This window comes from Stegodyphus dumicola, chromosome 7, assembly GCF_044657685.1.
Source record: "Stegodyphus dumicola isolate Sdum_Otavi_A_Nest chromosome 7, ASM4465768v1".
Taxonomy (NCBI): domain Eukaryota; kingdom Metazoa; phylum Arthropoda; class Arachnida; order Araneae; family Eresidae; genus Stegodyphus; species Stegodyphus dumicola.
Genome location: NC_140774.1, coordinates 81,227,250 through 81,249,114, shown reverse-complemented (window position 1 = coordinate 81,249,114; position 21,865 = coordinate 81,227,250). Strand labels below are relative to the sequence as shown.

General features: G+C 33.1%; 1 protein-coding gene across 5 annotated transcripts in view; it reads right to left on the bottom strand.

Annotated features, from left to right (window-relative positions):
- The window catches only part of LOC118195273 (KRR1 small subunit processome component homolog), a 99,548-nt gene that overhangs the window by 65,092 nt on the left and 12,591 nt on the right, over positions 1–21,865 (bottom strand). For 4 of the 5 annotated variants that reach the window (XM_085820517.1, XM_085820518.1, XM_085820519.1 and 1 more), the window contains exons 2-3: positions 15,499–15,665; positions 6,805–6,939 (exon numbers count right to left, since the gene is read on the bottom strand). In XM_085820517.1, the coding sequence (XP_085676643.1) occupies positions 6,805–6,939; positions 15,499–15,665 (302 nt within the window). The remainder of the gene's footprint in view (positions 1–6,804; positions 6,940–15,498; positions 15,666–21,865) is intronic. The other variant, XM_085820520.1, reaches the window with a different exon arrangement.

The window sequence follows — 21,865 nt, the reverse complement described above, 5'->3', positions numbered from 1 at the left end:
AGTAATATTTAGCTTTTTTTTTTTTTTTTTTTGTAAATTTAATCATTTACACTTGTTTGGTACAGTCAAAAGTCGTTAATTCGGACACTCATAATTCGGAATGATCTATAATCCGTACCTCAAAACTAAAAACTTTCTGCGCATGCGCCGCGTTGACACATGCGCATAGGCGTTTACGCGTGCGCGTAAGATCTTTTACGACTGCGCATGTGAGTGTGCGCAAGTGCAGAATACGTTTTCGCGTGCGCGTTTTATGTATAATGGACGTATAAGCTAAAATTATATAATTATCTATTTCAGTTAATGTTGATGATTGCATTGTTCCTTAATTTTCGAATTGGTTCCGGCTTATTATTTTTTGCAGACTGTAAGAGCAATTTTATAAAAGTAAGCTTAAACTTTCGGTTATATCAAATAGAATTTCTGATATATATTTGTTAATATGTAAAGGATCTAAAGCGAAAGTATGTTTTGAAATCCGAAATCTGTTTATCAATTTCACGCTGCTCGGGCGGGGGGAACGCCGCGGCGGGTCGCGTAATGAATTGGAAGTTGATCTGTCAGCACTATCCTTATCTTCAGCGCAGATGTTTTTATTTTATTTGGCTTATAATTCCTTACCAAATGTAGTATTTCATCTCGATATGCTCCCTCTTTGATATGATTTAAAACAAGTTCCTCGTCATTATAATTCGCTTCCGATAGCGAAGAAAAGTGACAGAGGTTATTGAAAACGAAAAAATTTCGATTGACAAATTAGTCGGTGTTCTCGACACAGCAATTATAGGACTTGAACAGCGGAACTTTGTAACTGAACAAGAAATTACGTCTGTTCAATAGAATTAAAGAGAAAGTATTATCACATGAAACGAAGCAAAACTTAAACAACTTACATTGAAAGAAATGTTTAATAAAGTAAACAAATAAATATTAAGCTTTTTCTTTTTGCAAATTTTGATACCCTTTAGATCATAATTGTTCTTTATTTCATAAATTACGGTTTCATATTTTTAATTTTAGAATTTCTGCATGCCATCTTACGAGATTTAAACTGATGATCTATAATCCGGAAAAATCGATAATCCGGAATCGCCGAAGTCCCGACGAGTCCGGATTAACGACTTTTGACTGTATCAGGAACTAATGCAATATCAGATTTTAATTTCTCATTCAACATAAATGAATTTAGGAATGAATTACACATAAAAATTTTAAAAAGACTAAATCAGATGGACAGAATGACCAATGATTGTGCAATATGGCTATCATAGTGATTGAGGGTAAGTACGCTCTGTGAATCTGCCATGTCTCTTGGCGAACACGCATAATGAATCAATCAGCACAATTCATTTTGGCAGTACATATTTTAGCAGAAACATTTAGGCTATATTATTCTGGCACAAAATCTTTCCAAACTGCAGAATAGTGAATCAATCAGTATTGAGGGAAATTTATAACTCAAATTTACTAACCGTACTATACCAGCATTGGTACTGAGTGAAGCTGCACTATATGAGGTATTCTTGTATTAATAATTCTATTATTAATAAGTTTAATTTACATTTATTTATTATAAACGCATTTCTTCATAAAATTCAGAACTTTTCCATTTTCAGTGGGAATCTAGACTTTTTTTTTTCAGTAATTGCACAGCAAGGCTGACAGCTCTCACATTTGGAGGAAGAATCATAAAAAAAAAATACTTACGTGAGTAAAATAGAGATGATATTCTGCATTATTATTTGAATAACTACTCTTTTTTTTTTTGGTCATTTCTTGATTATTCACTCCCCTCCCAATGATAAGCTGCAAACTCATTGGCAACTTTGGACAGCATTCAGAAACTCACTGGCAACTTTGGAAAGAAATCCTTGTTTAAGTATCCTTAGGTCTATTTCAACAATGCAGCCAATGGTTTTGTACATTCTTCTCTTTCCATAGAATATATAAATACATTTTGGAAGTAACTACACCAATTACTAGTTGAATTCGGGGATAACCCCAGTTCTTCACAGTTCAGAATCTCACTAATGTATATTCCTTTGTCCAACAATAATAAAGCAAACAGCTGTTGTAAATGAGATATGGTTGTCTTCAAACTAGTTTTCAGCCTGTATTCTAACATTATGCTGAAAATGTTTTACACTGCATTTTCATAAAAATCCACTATTTAACCCCTTCGAGCCGGGTAGCGAAAACGCGCGCTTATCGTGGAGGCTGGCAGTGTCTTCCACGAGCGTCTCTCCAGGGCCGGGGGCTTTTTTGCTACTAAGCCTAAATCCGTGAAATTTCCGAAGTATCAACACATTGTTTAATAATGCTCTATAGAGTACTTAAACGGCTTATGCTTTATAGATATTTTTATATATATACTTTAATTACCTTATTTCTTGTTTAAATGCATATTTTACACATTTTATTTTAATTACTCACCATTTTATGACTTTTAACATTATAATCTGAAAACTAAATATATTACTTAAAATTCTCTTTTCGTATGAAAAATTTTAAAACAGGGATCTACACACAGTCCTATGTTACATTCCTTGAACTCGTAATAACTCATTTGCCGTTTTGGAGGATTTTTCCGAGAATGTGAACAAACGAAGCATCGTCGTCTCATTTTCTTATCAGTCTCTTCTGAACAAAGTTTTGGAAAATGTCTTTCAGTTAATCTTTCAGAATCAATATCAGAATATCAGAATTTCAGAATTAATATCTGAAATATTTTGCATCATTTCTGCTATTTCATGCTCTGTTAAACATTTTCGACGCTTCGACATTGAAACGGTAAGAACAGAAAGAATTCATGTCTAACAAGATCTAATTATTTTCTAAAAACTGAACTGTAAACGGAAATACTCAACGCTTTAGCGCATATAAAACTTCTACTTACAATAAACAACTACCACGTGCGAATAAAGTGCGATTTAAAGAGACGTCATAAATCCCGCCATTCGGAAACATTTAGTTCCCCGTTTGTTTATATAATCAAAAACACGTGTATGTGAGTCATGCTTTTCTCATTTCGGGTAGAAGGTCTAATGCACATGTATCTGAAACCATATGGACATATAGTGCGATCTTGTGGCAGAAATTATAGTTTGAAAAACGTTCCAAGGTACTGGCACAAATACGTGACAGTCGGTAGAGAATGCAACAATGCTCTGGCATGCCTGCGTGTCGGCCGGTAGATAAGTGTGTTCGTTGCTGGCACGTATACGTGACAGTCGGCGCAAAGGGGTTAAAAAAGTATGATTTCAAAGAATGCAAATTTTTTCATTCTCTATTGCTGAACAAAATGATACATTTGTGAAGAAATTCAACACTTTTTTTCACCAGCCAACAAAACTGCTCAGTCTTATTATAATCATTATGACCAAAACAAATATACTCAATTCAAGAACTACCAATCTGAGAAATGACTGTTGAATTTTAGAAGTGCATGTACTCAAACATGCATGTGTTTCACTTTTACTTTGGTTGAAACTTTTTATTATTATTATTATTATTATTATTTTTTTACATTGCATGGGTTGCCACATAAATCCCTTTAGGTGACAAAGTGGATTTCCTCATCAATACTCTTTTTAGACTTTTTCGTGAGAGTGTGGATAATCAAAAGGAACACCCTTTTTTAAAAACTATTTACTCATTCATGATGCATGTTTTTTTAATGAAGATTATTCATATCATTATTCCTTGTTAATAGACTTGTTAATGCATTTTGTATTATAATTCACCTTGCAAAATGCTGATACCAATTCATATGACATAAATGACTAGCATCATACTGAATAGGAGTCTATTTTCAAGACTTCTGAGATTTTTCACTTCATCTAATATCAGAAGTATTGATTTGAATATCTCTAATGTGTTGGCACAACAAATCATGGTTATTCTTTGTTTCGCTGGTTTAAAACCAGTTTCTTTTCTAGCTGTATTGCTAGTATTTTCACTGGGAGGCATTTTGAATAGACATCTTTCTCATATACAATGAATATTTGACTGAGAGACAATTTTTTTTTTCCAAGTCATCATCAGCTTTTTAACCCGTAACTGGGGAGGTGTGGTCTCAGATACCGCTACAGGTGTTGTTCCTATCAACCCTACTATATATTTAGTCTGATTGAGTGGATTCTCCTGCTAGCTTCTCCTTTTGTGACCTTGATAATTTTCAACCATTAGCTAACATTTTTTGTGCCTGCTTCATTGTGAAATTCTAATCCTTTGTCTGAGAGCGATATGCCAGACCACACCTCCCTCTCAGTGTCACGATTTCTGTCCCAGGTGGAAACATGGCTCTGAGACTCGGTCCCAGAAATATTATATATTCTTCTGATTCGCGTTATGCAGAAGAGCTGCAAAGAATTCTTGATGAAATAGGAAGTGAATTTAGCAACAGAGATGAATGCGAAGAAGATTTTGCAAATGAAAAGATTTTACCCATACATTCACAATGAAGCAGGCACAAAAAATGTTAGCTAATGGTTGAAAATTATCAAGGTCACAAAAGGAGAAGCTAGCAGGAGAATCCACTCAATCAGACTAAATATATAGTAGGGTTGATAGGAACAACACCTGTAGCGGTATCTGAGACCACACCTCCCCAGTTACGGGTTAAAAAGCTGATGATGACTTGGAAAAAAAAAAATTGTCTCTCAGTCAAATATTCATTGTATATGAGAAAGATGTCTATTCAAAATGCCTCCCAGTGAAAATACTAGCAATACAGCTAGAAAAGAAACTGGTTTTAAACCAGCGAAACAAAGAATAACCATGATTTGTTGTGCCAACACATTAGAGATATTCAAATCAATACTTCTGATATTAGATGAAGTGAAAAATCTCAGAAGTCTTGAAAATTCCACGATATCAGAACTTTCTGAATCTAACAATGAATCACTGAACCAGAGACTGAAGCTATTTCATCTACAAAATATTATTATGGGAAAAACCGCTTCAAGTGGTCATCTATTGAACCTCAACAAAATGTGAGAACTCCCATGTATAATAGAGTTCATCTTCCAGGATTATGAGCATATGGAAAATTGGGTGAAAATGCGGATCCTAAAAGCATTTGGGAACTCCTTTTTACAAACGAAATATTAGAGAAAAAGAAAGAACTGAAACCTTTGTATTTTTCTTAAGTTGCAAAACGCCAGTTTGTTTGGTATGTACAAAAAAATTATGTCACGAATTTGCACAAGAATATGCTGAGAAATTGATATTTTTTGCAAGAACACAGTGATATTACTGATAGTTAAGGTATTGTAATTTTTTTGTGTTTCGTACAATATTTATATTTCTCATCTGAACATATCCATCATATGGTAAATTAATGGAAAATAATTATTATTCATAAAAATAATAGTTATTCTGGTTTGTTTTGCATAATTTACACTTGCAAGTGGTTTCTTCTAAAAAAAGTTCATGTTGCATAAAAGACGTTCCTTGTGTTGATTGATTTTTTTGTATCTTTCTTTGTATATATATATATATATATATATATATATTTCTGTTTGAAGATAAGTGTTTATAGAATGTATGGGTAAAATAAAATTTTAATATTTGGAATAAAACTTCTTATTTAAATCATAACGAGACGTGGTCTCTATGACCGCATGCACATCCCCGGTTACGCCCCAATATTTGACCTCCCCTGCTACGGGTTAAACAAATGAGATTTTTGCTAAATTATTTGCACTTGATTTTTCACCTTTTCAACACCACTCTCAAACAACATAAAAATTTTTAAAATGTGTGAGTGAGCATAACGATGCAGGATAACCATCTTTAATAGTTAAAATTTTGTGGAAATATAATGCTTTTACCATGCATGTTGAGCCTGAAATAAGAACAGCTGATCAATAATGATCAAGACAATGTATCATGAACTATCATGCTTTTATAAGGAAATTCCTTAATTCTATTTTTTTACTACTTCAGTATCACAGCCTTGCGCTTATTTTATGATCTGTTCCTTTTGTTTCGTAAAGTTAAATGGTGTAAATTGCAGACTCTACTTCCATGGCTAATTTGTGAGCAGATACCTCTTCTTCTAGCTTAGCAACAGCATCCAACATTTATTTAATTGCCAAAAATTGCATCTCATCATTTTAACTGTTTGATTAATTTCATTCGTTTTAGTGCACAAAACCATAAGTTCACAACAGTCTTCAAACATTGAAGAAAACATTGAAAACAGAATAATTTTGGCTAAGATTTTAAACAAGCCAATATGCTCAGATATGAGGATAAAGGCATTCTTGCTTTAGAACAAAGGATGAAAATTCTTTGTTTCAACACAGCTTTATCAATAAGCAAATAACATTATAAAAACTAAATTGTTTTACATGCAAATATTAAAACTGTTTATTAGGTATCTTACATGAACAAAATTTTGAAATAGAAGTGATAAATAAGAATTACTTGATAAGCATGCACAAACTACTGTAACAAAGACCACTTCTTTCAAAGCCAAAATAGTACTCTAGATATAACAATTTCCAAAATTCCCTCCCTTGAACTACCAGTTGAAAATTGAAATGGAAACGTGAATTTACTTAAAATGCAACATTTTATTTCTAAACACTTTTGGGGGGATGAGTTAAAAAAAAATCAGTTGGGAGTTCAACATATTTCATAAAAAGTAAATAAATAATAATAATTCAAATGCATAAATATAACTAAGAAACCAGAATTAAAGATCACAAATATAGCTAAATTAACTGAACCACAGCAATTTCTTTTGAATTATAAATTTATTTTACTGTACTTAGGCAAGCAGTTTTTGAAAATTACCTGTTCATATGGAACACCTCTAGCAAGAAGCTTTATCACATCTCTGGCTTTCAAAATGATGTATGGATCCCAAGTTTTTTTGGTAGTTAAAACAGACATGCTACCTTCCACTACATCTAAGTTAGCTTTCACACCCTATAGCAAAAATTTACACTTATAGAATTAAAAAAGAGAGAGAGGAAAAAAAACAAATAGTTAAAGCTAAAAATTTAAGGCAAAAGTATAGTTTAGGGTACCCCTTGGCAAAACTTGGCGATTTTTGGCGGTACATGGATACCGATTTTGTGCAATTCTTTGACTCGTTATTTTGGCTTGCGAAGCGGCGATTTTTGCTCCAAAAATTGCCACTACACAAAACCAAAATAACAAGGCAAATAATTGCACAAACTCGGTATCCATGTACTTATTTTCACTTAAAAAAAAATCCCCAAATTGCACAAATATGGCATTGCGCACTCCTTTGACTTTATCCATGTACACATCGACCTATTTTCACTTTAAAAAAAAATCCCCGAATTGCACAAAAATGGCATTGCGTACTCTTTTAACTTTATCCGTGTACATGTCAACCTATTTTCACTTTTAAAAAAATCCCAGAATTGCACAATCTTGCATTGCGCACTCCCTTTACTTTGTCCATGTACACAACGATATATTTTCACTTAAAAAGTCAAAGGAGCACCAAATTCTACAATATAGGGAAACAAAAAAATACATAATCTCAATAAAATACATTTTAAACCGAACAAAAATAACATAAAAAAGGAAAAACATGTTATACATTTAAGCACTACCAAAAGCAAATATTCACTTACCATAATTTTCGAGTTCGCTTCGTACACCCAGAGCCACGTAAAAATCAAAATATCAATACAGTCAAAAGTCGTTAATTTGGACACCCGTAATTCGGAATGATCTATAATCCGGACCTCAAAACTAAAAACTTTCTGCGCATGCGCCGCGTTGACACATGCGCATAGGCGTTTACGCGTGCACGTAAGACCTTTTACCACTGGGCATATGAGTGTGCGCAAGTGCAGAATACGTTTTCGCGTGCGCATTTTATGTATAATGGACATATAAGCTAAAATTATCTAATTATCTATTTCAGTTAATGTTGATGATTGCGTTGTTCCTTAATTTTCAAATTGGATCCGGCTTATTATTTTTGCAGACTGTAAGAGCAATTTTATAAAAGTAAGCTTAAACTTTCGATTATATCAAATAGAATTTCTGATATATATTTGTTAATATGTAAAGGATCTAAAGCAAAAGTATGTTTTGAAATCCGAAATCTGTTTATCAATTTCATGCTGCTCGGCGGGGGGAACGCCGCGGCGGGCGCGTAATGTTGATCTGTTAGCACTATCCTTATCTTCAGCGCAGATGTTTTTATTTTATTTGGCTTATAATTCCTTACCAAATGTAGTATTTCATCTCGATATGCTCCATCTTTGATATCATTTAAAACAAGTTCCTCGTCATTATAATTCGCTTCCGATAGCGAAGAAAAGTGACAGAGGTTATTGAAAACAAAAAAATTTCGATTGACAAATTAGTCGGTGTTCTTGACACAGCAATTATAGGACTTGAACAGCGGAACTTTGTAACTGAACAAGAAATTATGTCTGTTTAATAGAATTAAAGAGAAAGTATTATCACATGAAACGAAGCAAAACTTAAACAATTTACATTGAAAGAAATGTTTAATAAAGTAAACAAATAAATATTAAGCTTTTTCTTTTTGCAAATTTTGATACCCTTTAGATCATAATTGTTCTTTATTTCATAAATTACGGTTTCATATTTTTAATTTTAGAATTTCTGCATGCCATCTTATGAGATTTAAACTGATGATCTATAATCCGGAAAAATCGATAATCCGGAATCGCCGAAGTCCCGACGAGTCCGGATTAACGACTTTTGACTGTAATACTCAAATGACCTTTTTCAAACCAGGTACTCTTTCTGATCGAACGCTTCATATAGTGACCATCTGAACCTTTCTTCCTACAAACCCATTCAAATTCATCTAAATTGTTTTTACGTTCGACTAGACGCATATCCTTCCTACATACAGAACACTTATAATGGCTACTTAGTAAACCTTCATTTACACACCAGTCAATTAAAGCTCTTTTCCCCTTTTGCTCCAAATCGTACAGAAACTTCAAATTACAAATTAATCTTACTACATTCGGCCATTCTACTGTCGAAAGAATCAAACCAACACACACCACAAAAATGCTTACAAAACATCCCATGATTCAAAATTTCCCAGAATCATGCACTCGATTATGTCACAATAGGGTTTCCATAACATTCAACTACTCAGGGTACCATAAATGAAACAACAAACGATAACAAACGATTGGCGATAAATCAAACAACAACTTCGCCATAATACAAGGGGTACCTTAAAGTCTACTCTACCCAAATTTAATTAATTTAATTGGAAGAGAAACATACCAATGCAGAATCTTAAATAAAGCAATCTTAGTTTGGAGTTCTTGATTGATTTTAAAAGCAATTTGACATTTCTTTAGGAGGGAATAAGAGCAATTTTTCCCCCCTCTTGAAGAAGAATATCTAGTCTGATAATTCTTAAAAGCAATAGATATTTAGTTCAAAATTTATGACAATTTAAGTTTATTCCCTCCCCCAAATTTTAAAACAATTACTTTATTTTGCAGTTCTAAACTTAATTTTGAAAAGTCTGTGCACTTGTATAATCATGACAATATTATATATCGTCTCACTACTGGGCAAGTGGTTAAGACTAGAACCAGTCTTCCTCAGGAAGGCATCCCTCCTTTTAAGAAGAAGAATCCAATCCTCCATGAAGGCAACTCTTCCTTTTTTTAATTTTGACACTTGTCTTATCCCAATATTGAGGACTAAAAAAGTATGCAAGACATACTTGCTGCATTTCCGGTATTCAAAAAATGTAGTATTGTACTTGCCTTGCATGGTCATTGTTTGAATATAAAAGGGCACATGTGCTAACATAGTGTTTATTGCTATTCTAATAACCTGCCCATAGATAATTTTAAGAACTGATAATTTTCAGCTATATCTTGCAGAATATCTAAAAAACTTTTAAATACCAAAAACTTTAGTGGGAAATACAACAGAACTCCAATTATCCGAATCAATTGGGACTGAACCCACTAGATAATCTAAATTTCAAATAATTGGATTTTTTCTGAAGAAAGGGTCTACGTACACTTTTATTAACTACTGTGTAGAGTCCAGTTAATGAACTTCTGTCTGTATACTGGAGTAGCAGGAAACTACAGAGGAGAAGGGTTAAAGTACCCTTTATTAACTCTTTAAAATTTACAATGCGTCAACTCGGGACTAACAAACTTCGCCTGTGCTCGGGTGGTAACTGAAAGTCAGATAATTGAAACTAAAAGTTGAAATAATTACAAGTGATAAAACTAGCCTACACGGCTCAGTGAGATCTCATAACTTAAACCCCTTTTGAAGCTAGTGGCAGCAGATAAATGCAATTAAGCCACTTGAACCAGCAATAAGCAAACGTACTTGCAGCTAGAGCCTAACTCGCTTTTTCTTCTACCGAAACTCAGCTTTTAACTTCTTCTTTCAAAGTAGAAAATTTGCATTTCCTTCCGCATGCTACAACATCTACTAACTATTCTGGCACTGACAATTAAGGGAATGAAGGCTTACAGGAAAGGTCTAAACTCTAAATTGTTAGTTAAAATAAATATTAATCCCTACAACTGTATGTACTGCATATTGAAAGTGAGAGAAAAAAACTACTTTTAAAGAAAAAGAGGTTTTAATTAATTAAAAGGAAAAGTCAACACTTTTAATGTACATGTTAGATAGCTTACTGTACCGTACTTACAAGTGCTGAAAGTCATTGCTTGCTGAACATCTCGGTCAAAGTAAACTGCTTGACAGACACCATGCCTGCACTTAAAATTTCTTAGCTGTTACATGCTTTAAAAGATGACCAGCCAAGCTTCTGAGCTAAATGCTTAGCTTTTTCACAAAGAATCGGACACGAAATTGGGTTTCCCATAGAAAATTGCTACAAAAACCACTTGAAAACGACATCCTATATATATATATATAATATTGATGCCTACACTGATTTTCTTGAAGAACTTCCATCTTCATTTTCAAGTAGTGACACGAAGTTTAAAAGTGTAGTTAGGTAGCTCCTTTTAATGTTTGAAATTGTTGATTATCCAACACTATGTTTTCGTCTTAATTCTTTTCTTAAATTCTGAAAGCGATTCGGATCATCAGGAATTCAGATAGAGTTTGGATAACTAGAGTTGTACTGCACCAATAAAGATTTCTGTAGCCCATTTTTATAAGAGTGGAAGTTTCTACAACATCCAAAATAACATCATAAGAATAGGAAATTGAATGCAACCACAAATTTCATTTCTTGTGCCTGAAAATTTGTTATAAAGCAGATTACAATGTGTCTAGGCTGCGAAACTTATAAGTTTGGAAAGTACTCACTTATATCACTTCAAAAACTCTCAAATGACCAGAAATCCACAATTCCTTTAACAGATGTTATTTATTGCCCTTTATGAAAATGGATTTGTATGATCTTTACTTAATAGATGACTTAAGTCATGAAAATAAAAGTCAGCGAGAACTGTATACAGGGCGAACTGGAGGATGTACAGAAATTGTTATGTGTTCACTTAATCAAAGCTCAGGAGCAAATATTGCATTGTGTAGTGAAAGGGTACAGAATGAAAAAGATATTTTTCATTTTAATGCAAATTTAATATCTCACATTCTTTTGAGATGATGATCCTTTACTTACTTGTGAAACAAGCCACTGATATTTTTCTTAAATTTCAAGTAGAAATTCAGGATGCATAATTCCATAAGAATTGTGGAACATAATGAACAATCATTTGGATTTGCAACTTAAGATCTGACACACTTTAAAACATAAATCAAGTATGCGATTTATGATTTAAATCAAGTATATGATCTACGTGTTATTTTATCATTTATTTGTAAGTGCAGTGGGATACAAGAAATAACAATGAGTAGTTTCAAAAACATACATACGTAGCAACAATATTATGTTTTACACTGAATTAAGGCTTCTCAGGCTATGAGGTACTATTTAATTGATCTTACCACAGAAAACTAAAACAAATACTCAGTAGACTGAGACTTAAGCATTGATGTTTTCTGCGAAATGATGCTTTACTGTACAAATACAATACAGTCAAAAGTCGTTAATCCGGACTCGTCGGGACTTTGGCGATTCCGGATTATAGATCATCAGTTTAAATCTCATAAGATGGCATGCAGAAATTTTAAAATTAAAAATATGAAACCGTAATTTATGAAATAAAGAACAATTATGATCTAAAGGGTATCAAAATTTACAAAAAAAAAGCTTAATATTTATTTGTTTACTTTATTAAACATTTCTTTCAATGTAAGTTGTTTAAGTTGCTTCATTTTTTATGTGATAATACTTTCTCTTTAATTTTATAAACAGACATAATTTCTTGTTCAGTTACAAAGTTCCGCTGTTCAAGTCCTATAATTGCTGTGTCAAGAATACCGACTAAATCTGTCAATCGAAATTTTTTCGTTTTCAATAACCTCTGTGTCGCTTTCTTCACTATCGGAAGCGAATTATAATGACGAGGAATTTGATTTAAATCATATCAAAGACGAGAGATGAAATACTACATTTAGTAAGGAATTATAAGGCAAATAAAATAAAAACATCTGCCCTGAAGATAAGGATAGTGCTGACAGATCAACTTCCAATTCATTGTGCACCGCGGTGTGGTGGAATTGCTGCAAAAAATGGATTAAGGCACATCCACCTCAAAATTATGCGAAGAGTATCACAATGGAAAGTCAACTGTATATGACATAAGCAAAAAGGAACTTTTTGAGTTTTTTGTGGATACTGAGACACCCCACTTGCAATGAATAACAGAAAAATGTTTTATTATGTTTAAAGCGACGATCATGACAAAGTGGTCATTGAATGGGTCAGACAGCGTTGCAGCGAGAGCGTTGCATTGGTGGGTCCGATGCTAATGGCTCAAGCCAAAATACAGTCAAAAGTCATTAATCCGGACTCGTCGGGACTTCGGCGATTCCGGATTATCGATTTTTCCGGATTATAGATCATCAGTTTAAATCTCGTAAGATGGCATGCAGAAATTCTAAAATTAAAAATATGAAACCGTAATTTATGAAATAAAGAACAATTATGATCTAAAGGGTATCAAAATTTGCAAAAAGAAAAAGCTTAATATTTATTTGTTTACTTTATTAAACATTTCTTTCAATGTAAGTTGTTTTAAGTTTTGCTTCGTTTCATGTGATAATACTTTCTCTTTAATTCTATTAAACAGACATAATTTCTTGTTCAGTTACAAAGTTCCGCTGTTCAAGTCCTATAATTGCTGTGTCAAGAACACCGACTAATTTGTCAATCGAAATTTTTTCGTTTTCAACAACCTCTGTTACTTTTCTTCGCTATCGGAAGCGAATTATAATGATGAGGAACTTGTTTTAAATCATATCAAAGATGGAGCATATCGAGATGAAATACTACATTTGGTAAGGAATTATAAGCCAAATAAAAACATCTGCACAAGATAAGGATAGTGCTGACAGATCAACTTCCAATTCATTACGCGCGGCGTTCCCCCCGCCGAGCAGCGTGAAATTGATAAACAGATTTCGGATTTCAAAACATACTTTCGCTTTAGATCCTTTACATGTTAACAAATATATATCGGAAATTCTATTTGATATAACCGAAAGTTTAAGCTTACTTTTATAAAATTGCTCTTACAGTCTGCAAAAAATAATAAGCCGGATCCAATTCGAAAATTAAAGAACAACGCAATCATCAACATTAACTGAAATAGATAATTTTAGCTTATACGTCCATTATACATAAAACGCGCACGCGAAAACGTATTCTGCACTTGCGCACACTCATATGCGCAGTCGTAAAAGGTCTTACGCGCACACGTAAACGCCTATGCGCATGTGTCAACGCGGCGCATGCGCAGAAAGTATTTAGTTTTGAGGTCCGGATTATAGATCATTCCGAATTATGGGTGTCCGAATTAACGACTTTTGACTGTATTTCACAAAGAAATTAACTTAAACACCGAGTGCACATATTCGAGAGGTTGGTTAACCAAATTTAAAAATCACCATGGTATAAGACAATAAAAATTTCAGGCGAAAAAGCTTCAGCTGATACTGAAGCTGCTGAACAATTCATTTATATCCAGAACAAATTTACAACGCTGATGAAACTGGTCTTTTCTGGCAACATGTACCGCGAAATACCTTAGCAACCTCTACAGAAAAGGCTCCAACTGGTGTCAAAGATACCAAAGCGAGACTAACAATTTTAGCGTGCGCAAATGCTGCAGGAATGCACAAGTGCGAACTTTTTGTAATCAGAAAACATGCACGACCTCGAGCATTTAAAGGAGTAACGATTTTCTCCGCTATATATCATGCAAATAAAACAGCATGGATGATACAAGCGTTGATGAATGATTGGTTTGAAAATCATTTTATACCCGAGGCTTGGCAACATTTGAATTCGGTTGGTTTACCTAATGACTTCACTTAAAGTTTGAGAGAAAAATAATGTATCCTTATTATTCTTCCCTCCAACCTATGGCTATGGGAATAGAACATGCACTGAAATGTAAATATAAAGTAGCATTTTTAAAATCTATGTTAAATTTCTTGAACAACGGCAAGACTATTCAAGACTTTTTGAAATTTTTTAGCATAAAATCTGCTGTGTGGAGCATCGCAAGATCGTGGGAGGATGTGTCTCCATATACATTAAAAAATGCTTGGCATAATTTATGGCCAGCTACCATATTTCATGGTGAGGACGATGAAGATGATAGACACAAACTTGAAGGTTTTCGGACATCGCAAACTAAAGGTGAAATTTTATAGTTATTGGATTTTGTAAAGAAATGTGGAGAAGCAGTAATAAATGAAGATGACATAACAGAAGTTTATCATTGAGATGATAATGCCCCAATCATCGATCAATTAATTAACAGACGGCGAAATCTGTAGTATGGTGCTAGATCCAGAAAATGCCACTTCCGATAGTCAGTATTCTCGACACAGCAATTACAGGACTTGAACTTTGTAACTGAACAAGAAATTATGTCTGTTTATAAAATTAAAGAGAAAGTATTAGCACAAAGAGCGAAGCAACTTAAACAACTCACATTGAAAGAAATATTTAATAAAATAAGCAAATAAATATTAAGGGTTTTTTCTTTTTTTCTTTTTTTTTTTTTTTTTTGTTAAATTTTGATACCCTTTAGATCATAATTGCTCTTTATTTCATAAATTATTGTTTCATATTTTTAATTGTATAATTTCTGCATGTCATTTTACCAGATTTAAATTCATTATCAATAATCTGGAAAAACCCTTAATCCGGAATTGCCGAAGTCATGACGAGTCTGGATTACGGACTTTGTACTGTAGTAGTATCTAGCACAAGAAAGAAATAACCATAATAGTCATCAGTTCACCATAACCAAAATAGTGTTTTCTTTCACTGCTCACATTCTTTATTGCATATTACATTTTGTGACAAATATAATGAAGATAAGTGTAATTTTAATAAATATAATTAATAAGTCTTACATATTCAGAGAAAGAATTTTTCACCAGAGGCCAGCACTCTCTGAGGTACTTTTCTCTATATCTAGGGAAAAGTGTCGCAAATGAACTTTCACATAACAAAGAATGAGGCATGTCCTCTTTCTTGAAAGATTCAATAGGCATAGACCAAGGATTCTGTACAGCATTCCCTGTAAAATATAAGGTTTGTGAATGAATAAATATTATTTTAGATTACTAGACAAATAAAAAATTACTTAAGTAATATGTCTGACTTTGTTCCACATTAAAAAAGCCAACTTTTAAAACTTCAATCATATTCATTTTTAGTTTATTTTGAATACATGACATATTAGCAACTATATGAATAGTAAGTTTTTACAGTTTTGATGTTCAGTATAATTTAAGATTAAATAATGTGTGTGTGTGATTATGGCAAAGCCTCGAAGGCTATCTGCCTAAGGGAAGGGATGCCTTCAAAAGGACTTTCTAAGGGAAACTGGCTCGTATACACGTTACATATAGGGAAACCATGAAAACATCCATGCAGCCAGTCCGTTCACGGGATTCGAACCTCGGACCGAACTACCAGTGTTCAGCGACTTTAAAGCTCGGCCGCTGGTGGGCAGATTACATAATGAACAAAGTAAAAGATTCCAATAATACATGATGACTTAATCCCCAAATGCTAATAATCCAGATCCAATTTTGAATATAAACATAATTTACACTTTTAGAAATCTCAATATGGCAAATTTAGCAGTTTTTTTGGTACTATTCCGTTTTGAGGACAATTGAAAAATTGCAGCGAAAATGTATGTGCAAAAGCGCCAAATCTAGCAAACGCGCCGATTTCAGATTGCGTAAGTTTATATAGTTCTATATTTCTTAAGACACCATTGAAATACTAGTTTAATTTTTAAATCTTTTTTAGATTTTAAATCCTTTTTTGATATCCTATGGATTTAACAATTTGGGAATTGCCCATGACGAAAAGTCAGCAATAGAATTTTGGGTAAAGTGCAGAATCATCCACTGCTTGACATGTTTTTAAGAATTGAACATACTCGGTATCCATGTGCACATCGGCCTATTTTCACTTTAAAAAAAATCCTAGAATTGTACAAAAATGGCACTGCGCACACCTTTGACTTTATCTATGTACATATCGACCTATTTTCACTTAAAATGTTAAAGAAAACTCAATTGTTTTTACCCTTGTAAAAAGCGGCAAACAAATAAGTGAGTGATTCTGCGCTTTACCGAGAATATTTTCAAAGAAAAAGCATCATTCATTATAAAAATTTACATTTGAACAACAAACGAGATGAAATTATGCTTTAGCAATAAGTCGGTAGTGAAATAGCGATGCAGGCATCCATTCAGTTATGTTTAGCACTTTTTATATAAATTATAATAATGATCTGAAATAGTTATTTACTCTTATGCTTCCATTCAGTCATGTTTAGCCTTTTTCATATAAATTATAATAATAAAAAAGTATTACATGAAATTAACCTTTCATCTAAATTAAAACATCAATCTTAAATAGTTATTTACTATTATACTTCCTTTCTTGCTGCAATTATTAGGGTTGCCGCAATTATTTTTGGCAGCATTCTCATGAACAATAGTTTGGTGATTTTTTACTGCCCTCGAAACCGAATAGTACTGGTTTTTCACATATAGCAAACAAACCTTTTATTCACAATATATTATGACTGACGAACTAATTTTTTTTTTATCACTCAGCAATTTGGCATTCATTTCAGTGCTTTTTCTCATATTAAACACAGATCATGAATTGCTTTAAATATTTTGCTTTATATAAAATAATATTTTTGGGTGCATATTTCACTGTCTTTAAATATATGTGATAAATATATGTTAAGAATTTATTTCTCTAAAACTTTTCAAGTGTAGCATTCCAACTTAAGTACACCTTACACGGTTAGCTTACATGCCATGCAATGAGCATGAATATTTATATTATTAAGAGAATATTCATATATTAAGAGAATTTTTCTTTTAAATAACATATATGAAGACTTTTCTGGTATTAAAAATGGTAAAGAAAAAGGCACTAAAAAACAAGGATATTTTCTTGTAATTAATCCAATATTTCAATTCTAATAATTCTTAAGGCTTATTCCTCCAACTGCACATATACAGATAATAATGGAAGAATCAATATACAAATTCAATGCATGAAAAAAAAAAACATTATCAAAAAAAAAAAACATTATCACTCATGTTTTTTTAAAGAGTGTATTTATTTAAGACTTTTTTGGAGAGGGGGCTGTTGTTAAAGAGTAAAAAAAAAAAGAAATTTAAAGTAACAGCAAAGGTAAATATAAATTTTTAAAAAAAAAAATTATTGTGTGCTTTTCTTAAATTCCTCAAAAATATTCCCCAATCTTCTCTTCCCACTACATTTTCTGTTTGTATAGATATTATTTTCTTAGTTTTACAAAATATAAAGTTTTGCATTTAATAAGTTTTGATTAAATAATTATCATGTTGTGGTTGTGTTTTAGCTGTTTATATATGTAAACCATCCACATGCAGTGTAAATATCAGAAAAGGTAAGTAAAACTCAGAAAGGCAACCCTTCATGCCCAAGTGTGTAGATTATCAGAGTTCTATTGCATAAAAAAAGATATCGCACACTTTGTAATCACAGAGAATTAAAAACGCAGATGAATTTCTAGTAACATTATAGTATTTAATTAGACTTTTATAACTGTAAAAAGATTTTAAAGAATTAAATAAGTACCATTGAGGTTGGTAGTCGATAGGCTTCAATTCTTACAAACTGGTATATAAGTAAGACTGAAAGCATAGCAATGAAAAATACAATTAGACAGAATAGATATTTTAAATGGTTTTGTAACACATTTGTTGAAATGCTTGTTGCTTTTTGTGCAGATATAAATAATACAATTTTGGCTTACTGAATACACTTGCTGACGGGGGTAGGAAGAGATATTTTTATTATTACCTAGAATACATTAAGTGTTCAGAAACGGCTGAAAATAATATGTCAGTTTCGATTTTTATTACATTCAGTTTTGCAGATGTTAAAATACTGTATAGTACTATAATTAATTTCATATGCCCAGATACAAAATAATAATATATTTAGATGGATCTGTACTGGAATCTCAATAACAGCATCTAATATACATAAAGTGCAATATAATATTAATGATAGTCTACAAAATTTTATGATGAATAATAGCATAAAATAAAAATATTGTTGCAAAGTTTAATTTTAATAAGATTGAATATCTTAATTTACAATTTTTAACATATAACTGATTTTTTCAATGAAAACATTTGGTCAAATTTCAGATATTTTAGACGTGTTAAAGGTGTATTGTCACCTTAACTTTCAGACCAGCTATGCTATATATATATATATATATATACACACACACACAGGGTGTACTGTAAATGTTGCGACAAACTTCTAGGGAAGATAGAACACATCATAAGGATTAAGAATTGCAGAGGAACCTATACCTGGAAATGTCAGGGGTAAGTGGTAGCAGAGGTAGAAAATGAGAAAAGAAGCAAGAGTGATTAATTTGAAACATTTATTGAACATGAATACAAATGGTATATGACAGCTTGAATGTTACAACAGATGCTCGAAGTTTGCACCATCAGACGCCAAACATTGTTGTAACATGTATCACTAAATTTACGTCCATTATTACTCTTCGAATACATTAAACCTTTCTTTTGAATAGGCCCCATTTCAGACAAAGTCATTCTCACTTTGTCGCTAAGAATTAGCACTTTTCAGGAATCAATATGAAAAAAGGAATTTTCATCCAGTCTCTTCCATCGAATTATCTGGATAATCTTTAACTTCTGATTCATTTAATTCCATGCTTGGATTATGATTCCCTTCCTTTGGAGTTTCATCAGTCCTTTTAAAAACTGCATCCAATGTAGCTGATGTTTTTTGGCTGGATGATGTCTGTTCTTTTGCAACCAGATGCTGATTCAATGTGCATCTAATTAGTGTTCATGATTGTGCATACACCAATGTATATTTAGTGGTAGTGTGTGTATTTATACTTCAAACATGCTTTAAAAATTTGCCCAAGTACCCACTATTTCAAAGTACCAGACACACTGGTGAACTAAAATGAGGTATTCTTACGGATTTTATATTTATTTAGTTATTTTTTGTAGAATTTGTAATTAAAATTGTTTTAAATTCCCATGCAATGCAGCACAAGACTTATTTGAAGAGAAAGCTAAGCCAGAAAAATTAAAATACAGGAGCACACACATTTAACATTTTAATAAATAGATATCTCATAATTGTACTCTTTTGCTATCCAGAAAAATCAAGAAAATATGAAAATTTTCTCGTGTATTTAAAAAGTTTATAAAAGCTGGAGGAAAACATCTCATTTCAGTAGTTTACTTATTGCTGTTAATGACTGTAGCGAATTCACGGTGAAATCGGATTACCTTTCTCAGTTTTGAATTAAGTTCTGTTGAAAGTTTTAGTAGTTTAAAATACAACTACTGTGAGATATTGCAATATTGTACGAATATCTGAGGAAATTTAAGCATTTTGTTTTATTTGTTGTGATAATAATAATAAATTTTATTCACTTTTCATTGGACTTGTGCATTTAATTTATTACAAACCCGTGTGCACGCAACACTTTTTTGTGTCAGAAGCGGGATTTTCGATTGCCAATCACAAGAGCGATGGAAGAGCAGTTAAGACAGCTAATTGCAACATTTGCTTCATTTAAAGGAGAGATGAAGGCTATCCAAGAATCTGTCAATGAAGAGATGAAAGACTGCCAAGAATACGTCAAACAAGAGATGAAAGCGTTTCAAGAAAAGATGGAAGCTTGTCAAGAAGAAATGAATGCGGGCCAAGTACCTGTTAAAGCAGAAATTAGTGCTGTTCAAGAGAAAATGAAAAGAGAAATTACCTGCATAAAAGAAAACAAATTCAAGGTTATTCAAGGCAGAATTGACACAGTTGAAAGTAAAGTTGGACACATTGAAGAAAGAGTTTCTTTGGTTAAAGAATTCCTTCTGTAAAAAAACAAATAGAAGAGAGTTGCTGTCATGGAACACCAAACTGATGACAGGGTTTCTGCGGTTGCCAAAGAAGTAGATAATTTAAAGAAATTCGTAGCGAAAGCAGGGAGCAATTTTGATGGTTTTAAATTTCTACCCATGCCTCCTCGTTCCTCTCTGAGGCTATCGATGAGAAGACCTGCTGGCAAGTGTATAAGACACAATTTTCTATTGTTGTGGATGCGAATGGATGAGATTTCCAAGTTAAGGCCTATCATCTCGTCGCTTCTTTGAGAACAGATGAAGCAGATATCCTTCAGACTCTTCCCGAAAACCAGAGATTAGACTTTGAAGCTCTATCCGCCGCATTGGAGCCGCATTTTGGTAAGAAATGTTTGAAAGACTACAGTAGGCTTAAATTAAAATCCCGTCAAAGACGCCCACAGAAACACTCCAGGAGCTCGCCACGGATGTTGAAAGGCTGTCTCACCTCGCCTCTACTGAGTGCCTGAGAGAAGACAGGGAAATCCTGTCCCTGCAGTATTTTATCGATGGCACCCGGGATCCTGAAATACAGAAAGCCCTGAAAATGGTGGATGTGCTGGATTTAGAAAGTGCTCTAGTGTACGCCATGAAATTCGAGGCAGTCCAGCAAGCAACTCATGGAGATCGCTATCCAGTCAGAGCTGTACGTGTCCAGGAGCCAGTGGATTAATTGATGGCACATTTAGATGATTTATCTAGACAAGTCAATGCTTTCATATGGAATAGGAGTGAGAACAAACTTTCTCTAAGTGTTGGAAGTGTGGTACTGAAGGCCATATACAACGGCATTGCAGAACATCCCAGGGCATGGAAAATAAAACAGAGGATTTGACAAGAGCAATAGGTGCCTTGAGATGGAATAGGAGTGGAAAGAATCAAGTCCTAAAGTGCTGGAACTGCCGTGTTGAAGTCACATATGAAGGACTGTAGAACACCCCAGAATACGGAAAATGAGACAGACAGTATAAAGAGACTATTAAATGTCTTGAAATGGAAAAGGAGCAACAAGCAACCAAAATGCTGGAACTGAGGAGCTGAAGGCCACATATGAAGGAATTGCAGAACACCCAAGGGTACGGAAACTAACACCATTTCCCAGCAACGACGCAGAAACAAATTAATGACCATATCGCAGACCGGAGTTTGAATGATAATGAAAAGCCCCGTTTTAAAACGCTCAAGATTTCTGCAGTGAGTAGCAACAATAACAGACTATCCATCAATGGGCATATCGATGGAGTTCCTTGCAATATGATCACCGACACAGGAGTTAATGTTACCATCA